The sequence below is a fragment of the Staurois parvus genome, unplaced genomic scaffold, assembly GCF_062004578.1.
Source record: "Staurois parvus isolate SC_StPar_1 unplaced genomic scaffold, SC_StPar_1.0 ptg001044l, whole genome shotgun sequence".
Lineage (NCBI taxonomy): Eukaryota > Metazoa > Chordata > Amphibia > Anura > Ranidae > Staurois > Staurois parvus.
In genome coordinates this window covers 78,611-90,643 of record NW_028318840.1, presented here as the reverse complement: position 1 = coordinate 90,643, position 12,033 = coordinate 78,611, and the positions used below count along the sequence as shown (strand labels likewise).

Sequence of the window (12,033 nt, the reverse complement as noted above, 5' to 3'; positions counted from 1 at the left end):
TCGCACTGTTTCTGAGAACTGCTGTACATCTGTGTTGCATGGAGTCCCCCAACTTCTGGCCCCTGTGATCAGGTATTCCAGCCCAGGATGATTGGACTACATTCCACAGTTCTTCTCTATTTCTTGGTTTTGCCTCAGAAACGGCATTTTTGATGTCACCCCACAAGTTTTCTATTGGATTAAGATCCGGGGATTGGGCTGGCCACTCCATAACGTCCATCTTGTTGGTTTGGAACCAAGATGTTGCACGTTTACTGGTGTGTTTGGGGTCGTTGTCTTGTTGGAACACCCATTTCAAGGGCATTTCCTCTTCAGCATAAGGCAGCATGACCTCTTCAAGTATTCTGATGTATTCAAACTGATCCATGATCCCTGGTATGCGATAAATAGGCCCAACACCGTAGTATGAGAAACATCCCCATATCATGATGCTTGCACCACCATGCTTCACTGTCTTCACAGTGTACTGTGGCTTGAATTCAGTGTTTGGGGGTCGTCTGACAAACTGTCTCCGCCCACTAGACCCAAAAAGAACAATCTTACTTTCATCAGTCCACAAAATGTTGCACCATTTCTCTTTAGGCCAGTCAATGTGCTCTTTGGCAAATTGTAACCTCTTCAGCACGTATTTTTTCCAACAGTGGGACTTTGCGGGGACTTCTTGCAGATAGCTTGGCTTCACATAGGCATCTTCTAATTGTAACAGTACTCACAGGGAACGTCACACCTTCTTTCATCTTCCTGGAGCTGATTGTTGGCTGAGTCCGCGCCATTTTGGCTATTCTTCTATCCATTCGAATGGTAGTTTTTCGCTTTCTTCCACGTCTTTCAGGTTTTGGTTGCCATTTTAAAGCATTTGCGATCATTTTAGCTGAGCAGCCGATCATTTTCTGCACTTCTTTATATGTTTTCCCCTCTCCAATCAACTTTTTAATCAAGGTACGCTGTTCTTCTGAACAATGTCTGGAACGAACCATTTTCCTCAGAATTTCAGAGAGAAATGCACTGTAACCAGCATGTCCAACATTTGCTGCCTTCCTTCCTTCAATAAGGGCAATAATTGCCACCTGATTTTCAAAGAATGAATGACCTCACTAATAGAACTCCACACTGCTATTATTTTGAACACGCCCCTTTCAATGAGTGATTCAATGACACAGAATCAGCAGCATGCATGTCATGACTGTTGGATCTGTTGGATTTCTATTACTCTACTACACCTGCTAGTAAATTATTTGCCATGTAGAAATATCATTTCTACCAAAAACAGTGATTGATCCGGTTAGTGATGTCTGACTGCTATTATTTTGAACACAACTGTGTGTATATATATATATGTGTATATATATTGAAATATATTTTTAAATATATTGAATATGGCAAAACTGTAGTATTTCAAATATATGTCAATATATTTGGGAAGAATATTTTTTAAATATATTTCAAATATATTTTATACTGCATGTTAAAATGCATTTTTATATATTACAAAATATATGAAAAATATTTTTTTTAAATATATATATTTTAAATATATTCTTCAGATTTTTTTAACATATATAAAAGTCATTTTAACATATATTTTTATAAATAAAAATAATAAAATATAAAATAATTTTGTAAATGCATTCCAAAAATGTAGATTAAATGTATTTTTAAAGACACAATATATTTGAAAATGTATTTTTAAAAATAGTTTTCATATATTTTGTAATAAAAACGCATTTCAGCATGCAGTATATATATATATATTGAAATATATTGAATATGGGCAAAATTGTAACATTTCAAATATTAATAAAAACGCATTTCAACATACAGTATACATATATATATATATATATATATATTTATTTTATTATTTATTTATTTCAGGTACTTATATAGCACTGTCAATTTACGCAGCGCTTTACATATATATTATACATTCACATCAGTCCCTAACCCTCAAGTGGTGTACAATCTAAGGTGTGTATATATATATATATATATATATATATATATATTTTTTTTTTTTTTTTTTAATATTTTTTTTTTTTTATTGAACTATATTTATAAATATATTGAATATGGCCAGGATTGTAGTATTTCAAATATATGTCAATATATTTGGGAAGAATATTTTTTAAATATATTTCAAATATATTTTTCCTCCATGTGGGTTTTTACAGTCCAACCCTGGTACTAAATTGTCACACCAACACAACATCTTTGCAAAATTAAAAAAAAAAAAAAAAAAATCAGACTGCAACTCTTCAGCGTGATAATCCCCATTATTTTATTTTTTTTTTAAATTCCTCTGCAGATAAGCACTGCAGTCCCGAATGGCAATTTTCCCTATTAGCACTCCATTCATGTCAATGGCCATTAACGGGCAGCAGCATCCACAACACACTGAGCTATATCTCTACCGTGATTGGACAGCAATGTGTTGACTGTGACACTTTAGCAGCCGTTGATCCATAAGTCACATAGTGGCTGTAATCTAATATTCTCATAAGTGGCGGTTTCACTGTCACAAGTGGCGGCATCCATCATATCATGAGGTTGTCAGGAAAGCTGGGGATTCCTAGAATGCTTTCTCCTGTAACACGGAAGGGCTTGGCTACACCCATACGGAAGAAAAATATATTTAAAATATATTTTTTAAATAATCTTCCCAATTATATTCACATATATTTGAAATACTACAATTTTAGCCATATTCAATATATTTCAAAATATATTTCAATAAATATATATACACTGCATGTTGAAATGCATTTTTATTACAAAACATATGAAAAATATTTTTAAAAATATTTTTAAAATATCCTGTATGTCTTTATAAATACAAATCTATATTTTTGGAATGCATTTACAAATATATGTAAAAATATGTTAAAATGACTTTTTTATATGCTAAAAAAAATCTGAAGAATATATTTAAAAATATATATATTTTAAATATATTCTTCAGATTTTTTTGTAAAAAAAGTCATAGTAACATATATTTTTACATATGTTTGTAAAAGCATTCCAAAAATGTAGATTTGTATTTTTAAACACATACAGGATATTTAAAACGTATTTTTAAAAATATTTTTCATATATCATGTAATAAAAATGCATTTCAACATGCAGTGTATATATATATATACAGTGGGGATCGAAAGTTTGGGCACCCCAGCTAAAAATTTGTATTAATGGACATAAAGAAGCCAAGGAAAGATAGAAAAATCTCCAAAAGGCATCAAATTACAGATTAGACATTCTTATAATATGTCAACAAAAGTTAGATTTTATTTCCATCATTTACACTTTCAAAATAACAGAAAACAAAAAAATGGCGTCTGCAAAAGTTTGGGCACCCTGCAGAATTTATAGCATGCACTGCCCCCTTTGCAAAGCTGAGACCTGCCAGTGTCATGGATTTTTCTCAATCATCGTCTGGGAAGACCAGGTGATGTCAATCTCAAAGGTTTTAAATGCCCAGACTCATCTGACCTTGCCCCAACAATCAGCACCATGGGTTCTTCTAAGCAGTTGTCTAGAAAACTGAAACTGAAAATAGTTGACGCTCACAAAGCTGGAGAAGGCTATTAGAAGATAGCAAAGCGTTTTCAGATGTCAATATCCTCTGTTCGGAATGTAATTAAGAAATGGCAGTCATCAGGAACAGTGGAGGTTAAAGCAACATCTGGAAGACCAAGAAAAATATCAGACAGAACAGCTCGCAGGATTGTGAGAAAAACAATTCAAAACCCACGTTTGACTGCACGATCCCTCCAGAAAGATCTGGCAGACACTGGAGTTGTGGTACACTATTCCACTATAAAGAGATACTTGTACAAATATGGTCTTCATGGAAGAGTCATCAGAAGAAAACCTCTTCTACATCCTCACCACAAAAATCATCGTTTGAACTTTGCAAATGAACATATAGACAAGCCTGATGCATTTTGGAAACAAGTTCTGTGGACCGATGAGGTTAAAATTGAACTTTTTGGCCGGAATGAGCAAAGGTACGTTTGGAGAAGAAGGGGCACAGAATTTAAGGAAAAGAACCTCTGTCCAACTGTTAAGCATGGGGTTGGATCAATCATGCTTTGGGGTTGTGTTTCAGCCAGTGGCACAGGGAACATCTCACGAGTAGAAAAAAAAATGGATTCAATAAAATTTCAGCAAATTTTGGATGGTAACTTGATGCCATCTGTGAAAAAGCTGAAGTTAAAGAGAGGATGTCTTCTATAAATGGATAATTATCCTAAACACACCTCGAAATCCACGGGGGATTACATCAAGAGGCGTAAACTGAAAGTTTTGCCATGGCCTTCACAATCTCCTGACCTCAACATAATTGAAAATCTATGGATAGACCTTAAAAGAGCAGTGCGTGACAGACAGCCCAGAAATCTCAAAGAACTGGAAGACTTTTGTAAGGAAGAATGGGCAAAGATACCTCAAACAAGAATTGACAGACTCTTGGCTGGCTACAAAAAGCGTTTACAAGCTGTGATACTTGTCAAAGGGGGCAGTACACGATATTAACTCTGCAGGGTGCCCAAACTTTTGCAGACGCCATTTTTTTGTTTTCTGTTATTCTGAAAGTGTAAATGATGGAAAAAAAATCTTACTTTTGTTGACATATTATAAGAATGTCTAATCTGTAATTTGATGCCTTTTGGAGATTTTTCCATCTTTCCTTGGCTTCTTTATGCACATTAATACAAATTTTTAGCTGGGGTGCCCAAACTTTCGATCCCCACTGTATATATATATATATATATATATATATATATTGTAATAAAGGCCCACTACAGCAAAAAAAAAAAAAATACTGCATTCAGGTAATTATATGGGATAAAAATCTACACCAAAGGTCAATGCCTTTCCCAATTTTTTTTCCCCCAGAAGAACCTTTAAAACAATGTTATGGTCTCAGGGAACCCTTGCTAAAAACATTAATGGGGAGTCATCGGGAAACGGTCCTTTACATTGATGCTCAGTGGGAAGAATGTCCCCTTACTGTGGTGGTCATATTTCCACCCTTACAGATAGCTAAAAAGATTGTTGGTGTCATATCACTGGCCCTGTCCTGAGCTGTTGGCCCCGGAACTATGCATGCATTATCAGATAGGAGATCAATCAGCCACAGTTCAAGGATCCTCTTGTAACCTCTGGAGGAGCCCTGGTTGAACAAAGGGTCATTGGGAAAATGCCCCTTACATTGGTGGTCATTGGGAAAATGCCCCTTACATTGGTGGTCAGTGGGAAGAATGTCCCTTATATTGGGGGTCAGTGGGAAGAATGTCCTTTACATTGGTGATCAGTGGGAAGAATGTGCCTTACATTGAGGGTCAGTGGGAAGAATGTCCCTTACATTGGGGGTCAGTGCGAAGAATGCTCCTTACATTGGTGGTCAGTGGGAAGAATGCTCCTTACATTGGTGGTCAGTGGGAAGAATGCCCTTTACATTGGTGGTCAGCGGGAAGAATGCTCCTTACAATGGTGGTCAGTGGGAAGAATGCTCCTTACATTGGTGGTCAGTGGGAAGAATGTCCCTTACATTGGTGGTCAGTGGGAAAATGCCCCTTACATTGGGGGTCAGCGGGAAGAATGTCCCTTACATTGGTGGTCAGTGGGAAGAATTTCCCTTACATTGGTAGTCAGTGGGAAAATGCCCCTTACATTGGAGGTCAGTGAAAAGAATGTCCCTTACAGGGAGAAGCCCTTCACCGGTGAGATAGGAACCTCTTCTGTGTAGTTAGTGCCTGGATGGCGAGGGTTTATTTTCTGTTTTGTGTTCTTTATGATGCATGCAACCTTTTAAATAAAACTGGCTACAAGTCAGATTTTTAAGAAAGACCTGCCGTCTGGACTACCTTTTTCCAAGGGAAGGTGATCCCCACCTGAGCTAACCCTCATAACATACATTTTATTTCACGTCTGAAATTGACAGTGCAGACAGTCCGGCTGATCTCTCTTGCTTGTCAGTTCATATTTCTAAATTTGTGAGCCTCCATATTTAAAATGATATTTTATAACACAGGGATATGATTGATAAGAAGTTTCCCAAGTTGATCTATCTATCCATCCATCTCTGTCTGTCTGTCTATCTATCCGTCTATCTATCTATCTATCTATCTATCTATCTATCTATCTATCTATCTATCTATCCATCCATCTCTGTCTGTCTGTCTATCTATCCGTCTATCCATCTATCTATCTATCTATCTATCTATCTATCTATCTATCTATCTATCTATCTATCTTTCGATCTCTCTCTCTCTCTATATATATATATATATATATATATCTCAATATCTCTCTATCTCTCTCTTCTCCCCTCTCCCCCCCCCCTCTCTCTCTCTCTCTATATATATCCCCCTCTCTCTCTCTCCCTCTCTCTATCGATCTCTCTCGCTTTCTCCCTCTCTCTCTCTATATATATATATCTCCCTTCCTCGCTCTCTCCCTCACTCTCTCTCCCTCTCTCTCTCCCCCCTCTCTATATCTTTCCCTCCCTCTCTCTATCGATCTCTCTCTCGATATCTCTCTCTATATATATATGTGTATCTCTCTCCCTCGCTCTCTCTCTCCCTCTCTCTCTCTCTCTCCCTCTCTCCCCCCCTCTCGCTCCCTCTCTATTTCTCTCTCCCTCTCTATCGATCTCTCTCTCCCGCTCTCTCCATCTCTATCGATCTCTCTCCCCCGCTCTCTCCCTCTCTATCGATCTCTCTCTCCTGCTCTCTTCCTCTCTATCGATCTCTCTCTCCCGCTCTCTCCCTCTCTATCGATCTCTCTCTCTCCCGCTCTCTCCCTCTCTATCGATCTCTCTCTCCCGCTCTCTCCCTCTCTATTGATCTCTCTTTCCCGCTCTCTCCCTCTCTATCGATCTCTCCCCCCCCCCCCCGCTCTCTCCCTCTCTATCGATCTCTCCCTCCCGCTCTCTCCCTCTCTATCGATCTCTCCCTCCCGCTCTCTCCCTCCCGCTCTCTCCCTCTCTATCGATCTCTCTCTCCCTCTCTCTCTCTCTCTCTCTCTCTCAATATCTCTCTCAATATCTCTCTATCGATCTCTCTCTCTCTCTCAATATCTCTCTCTCCCCCTCTCTATCTCCATCTCGATCTCTCTCTATCCCCCCCCCCCTCTCCATCTCTCTATGTTTCTTTATCATTGACAAAAAGTAAACCAGTTGAAGACGCGGCTGAAAAAAATATCATTTTTGGGACTCTCTGACCCTATCACATGTCGGCTATGCAATCCCAGCAGAGATCTTTGCAAACAACCTGCCATGTCTCCCTCCTCTGAATAAATAAGGTTCTTTTTTTCCCCTTTTCGGAATGAATTCCCCGCTCTGTTTTCCTCTGGCTTTGGCTAGTCTCTGATAAATAATATTACCAAAAGGCAGCAGGCCAGTTTTCTCGCACGGCAATGTAAGTAGTTACTATAATGGGAAAATCAATACGCAATTGAAATGTCTTTCTTTTTATGCCGGCTGACAGATGACAAATCCTGCCTGAATTATTGCTTTTTTTTTTTTTGGGTACATACCACAACTCCAAATTGCTCCGGCTCGCAGAGGTCTTCGTATTCGCTCTTCAGCTGCGACAGCGCGGTCAGCTCCTTCTGCTCAGGGAGGTTCTTGATAAGATTCTGAAAAAGACAAAACAAAACTTTTTCATGTGAAGTGGAATTGGAATTGATCCGATGTCTGCCGTCTCCTTTGATCCAACACGGCAGTTAGTACAGAGCAAGGGGCCATGCAGAAAATAACAAATCTCTGGGTTGCTTAATAGATGACGCAACTTTGTGATACGAGTTGAATCGGTTTCTAAGATTCTGATTGTTTGTTTGTTCTTTTTTTTAGCTTCCATTTCAAAATTTTAGTTGTCACTTTTTTAGCATTTTTGCGCAAATTTATATATATATATATATATATATATATATATATATATATATATATATATATATATATATAAAATTAACCTCCAAACAGAACAAAAAAATTGTAAAGAAAATATTTGTACTTTTTTGTAACTAGTGTAAGTACCTGAATCTGTCTTTGAGCTCTTTCACACTGGAGCTGTCTGAGCATGTATGCTGTAGACTTTTCTTGCACATTTTTACGCACTTTTTAGGCAGCCCATTCATTTCAATGGGCTGTCCTGTTTGTGAGAGATGCGTAAAAAAGGTGCCTGTTCAATTTTTGAAATCGCATCGCATAAAAGCGCATGATACTGCTCCATCAAAATTCAAAGTGGATGAATTTCATCCAAGAATGGTCTTCATGATTAAGTCCAGTTCTCGGTTGAAACCATGTCTGTTTTTCCTCAGATAATAGGTGCAGGAACTCCCCCCACCCTTCTGAGTCACCTCTAGTCTCCAGCCCCTACCCACCTTTGAGGATTGTCCCTAAGTTTCACCTCCTACCTGCCTCCCCATATAGAGACTATAGAACCAAGTGTCATTTTGTGGTGCTAAGTAAGTTGTATGGAATGTGATAATGATAACAAGAAAAGCAGTAAAACAGATCTGCCCGCCAGCAGTAAGCACCCCCCACCCCCGCAACACTAGACTCCCCAAGCAACAATGAACCCCCACAACAAAATACCACCCCAGCAACAATAGATCTCCCAGCAGCCAGCATCAATGGACTCTCCAGCAGCCAGCATCAATGGACTCTCCAGCAGCCAGCATCAATGGACTCTCCAGCAGCCAGCAACAATGGACTCTCCAGCAGCCAGCAACAATGGACTCTCCAGCAGCCAGCAACAATGGACTCTCCAGCAGCCAGCAACAATGGACTCTCCAGCAGCCAGCAACAATAGACCCCTCCCGCAACAGTAGATCCATTTCAGCAACAATTGACCCCAGCAACATAAGCTCCCCCCCAAGCAGCAATAGACCTCCCCAGACAAAAAAAGATTTCCACACAAAAATAGATCCCCACCCAGCAACAATAGATCCCCAGCAGCCAGCATCAATAGACCCTTCAGCATACCCCAGGACTCCATGCTATTACATGCATTTAGTGCTGGAGGTGCCGGAACTGCATTCTCCAACATTCCCACTGAAAAAAAGGCCTGGGTGAAACACATCAGTGAAGAAGGTTCCAGTCCCAGTTGGCACTTCATGTTTGTTTATCTGGACTAGTAAAGCTTTTCATGTTGGATTACAATGGAGTGCCACCAACGTTTTCTGTAATTATGCAGACTGGGAAGTCTGAGGTCCCAGCTTCATCCATGAACAAATGCATCTATGGCAAAGCAATCACACCAAAGACATAGGGTTTGCCAGGTATGGAGAAGAGGTTCAAGGCTGTGGCCTTGTCCAGAGAATATCTGAAAATCTTGCTGAATCTGGTTGCAAAGGATCATATATATTACATACACATTCTGAACTGAGACTAAACTCATCCCATTTTTATTATAGGCTGGAGTCAAGCAGGGCTTGAGCAACACAAGGGTCTTTACTGCCGTTGTTACACTGCGGGGGATTTCCCACCTTCCATCGCAGTACCATAATAAGCAGGGCTCTGATTTGACTGGAACCAGGGGCGGACTGACCATTTGGAAACTCAGGCACTGCCCGAGGTCAGTAGGGGGCCCCATGAGATGCCCCTGGTACCTTTTTCATAGGCTTTTTTTGAGTTTGGGCAAGGACACAGGGGCCCCATGATCCCCTATTGCCCGGGGGCCCCATGAGTTGTGGTGGTCTCCTGAAGCATGGTCCTAGTTACGAACAACTCCTACAGCATGTTTCAAGTATTTGACCGTGTCCTATAGCATGTCTGCCATCTTTGACCGTTGTCTGTGGTATTACAGTTACTGAATATTACATAAGGCCCTTTGGTGATGTTGGGGCAAAACATGAAGCCCCCTAGGTCAAGAATGTTGGCAGTCACTGCTGTATGGTTTGTGTTCTCTATATATTCCTATGTAAAGTCTATGACAACCTAATATGTTTCCAAAGCTATCTTACACAGTTATGCTGTAATAGCAGTGTGATCTTTAGATGTCTCATGTAGTGTGCCTCCAGTCTATGGCGGTCTCCTGAAGCATGTTCTTAATCACTAACAACTCCTATAGCATGTTTTTATGTCTTTGGCCATATCCTTTAGCATACCTGCCATCTTTGACAGCTGTCTGTAGTATTACAGTTACTGGTAATACGTGTGACCATTTTGTGACGTTGGGGCAAAAACTGAGGCTCCCTATATCAAAAAGTTGGTCACCACTGCTCTATGGTTTGTGTTCTTTATATATTCCTATGGAAAGTCCACTAGGAAAATTACACTAGTGGTCAGTTGCCCCCTTACATTGATGGTCAATATGTCCCTTACACTAGTCATCAGCGTGCTCCATTACACTGGTGGCCAATGTGGTAATGTTGGGGTAAAACCTGAGGCTCCCTATATAAAAAAGTTGGTCACCACTGCTCTATGGTTTGTGTTCTCTATATATTCCTATGGAAAGTCTACTAGGGGGTCTATGGCAACCAAATTGGTTCCCATGGTTATATGAGGACGGCAAGAGAGATGGGGACAGAGAAAGGGACATGGGGGAAAAGGGACGGCAAGGGAGATGGGGACAGAGAAAAGGACATGGGGAGATAGGGATGGCAAGGGAGATGGGGACAGAGAAAGCTATCCTACACAGTTATGTTGTAATAGCAGTGATCTTTAGATGTCTCATGTACGTGTGACCCTTTGATGATGTCAGGGGCAAAACGTGAGGTCCCCTATGTCAAGAAAATTGGCCACCACTGCTCTATGATTTATGTCAGTGGTCTCCAAACTGCGGCCTGGCTGTGGCCCTTGGTTTGCCTTTATTAGGCCCCTGGGGCACTATTCCACCAACTGACACCAATAATAAGGCACTATTCCCCCCTACTGGCACCATCAATTGGGCACTATTCTTCCCACTGATACCAACAGTGGGGCACTATTCCTCCCATTATAACCAATGATGGGGAACTATTCCTCCCATTAAAACCATGGATACCATACTGGCCCCAGTCTGTCTTTCTAAAATCTTAAGGACAGTAAACTGACCCTTTTCATAGAAAGTTTGGAGACCCCTGGTTTATGTTCACTATATATTTCTATGGAAAGTCCACTAGGGGGTTTGTGACAACCTAATCGGTTTCCAAAACTATCCTACACAGTTATGCTCAGAAAGCCGCAGTTTGGCTACAGCAGGGCACCTTTCTTCTGTTCTGTGGATCATTATAAAACTAATTATCATCAGACAGTTATTGGACTAGAGTATACTCTTTAGGTACTCACAAAGAAAGCAAAAAAAAAAAAAAAGAGAGACCAAATTCGGTTCGATAGTTTTGCTATTTAACCTTAATAAAGCTGAATATTTTATGGAGAGAGGGCAATCTTCTGATATGCTGATCGTCAGCGCTAAAGGTGCATTAAGGAACTCTTACAGGAACACAAACCATTAAAAATCTGGCAATTATTTTATACTGTTCCTAAAAATTTTATTTTCCTTAAATGTTAATTGCGTTCTTAAAGGTTAGTTAAGTGAAGGCGATGATCCAGGTTGCCCTTTCTCTTACTGCCAAATGATAACCTTTCTTTTTATGTTCCCAAACTGGGGGATATTAACCCTGACAAGGCAGAAAAAGCCAATGACAAAGCATTATTAAGGGGTTCCAGAGATTCCAACTGGTTTTGGTAAGAAAAAGAGAAAAAAGAGAGAGAGAGAGAGAGACGGAGAGAGATTTGAAGAAGTGAACTATATCCATTTTTATATATTAAGATATGGCAGCTATTTCAATTTTGGATTTTTAAAAATACTACAAAATGGGATATTCTGTATATTCATATAGCCATGGCTGGATTCAGCATAAGGCTGCTTAGGGTGCCAGGATAGTCACTTGTTGGGGATTTGCATTTTTAAAATTCCTATCCATCCCCTTATGCTGCACCCTCTCTTCTACTTGCGCAACGTGGAAGTTTTAGCTTTCCTAACCAGGGGCGGACTGACAACTCATAGGGCCACCGGGCAATAGGGGATCATGGGGCCCCGTGTCCTT

The 12,033-nt window shown here is 39.9% G+C and overlaps 1 protein-coding gene across 1 annotated transcript in view; it reads right to left on the bottom strand.

Moving 5' to 3' along the window:
• LOC149440951 (protein diaphanous homolog 2-like) overlaps positions 1–12,033 on the bottom strand; it is a gene marked incomplete at its 5' end in the record, with an annotated part of 377,750 nt that overhangs the window by 292,882 nt on the left and 72,835 nt on the right. Inside the window, one exon of the mRNA XM_089657938.1 lies at positions 7,537–7,638. Coding sequence (XP_089514064.1) covers positions 7,537–7,638 — 102 coding nt within the window. The remainder of the gene's footprint in view (positions 1–7,536; positions 7,639–12,033) is intronic.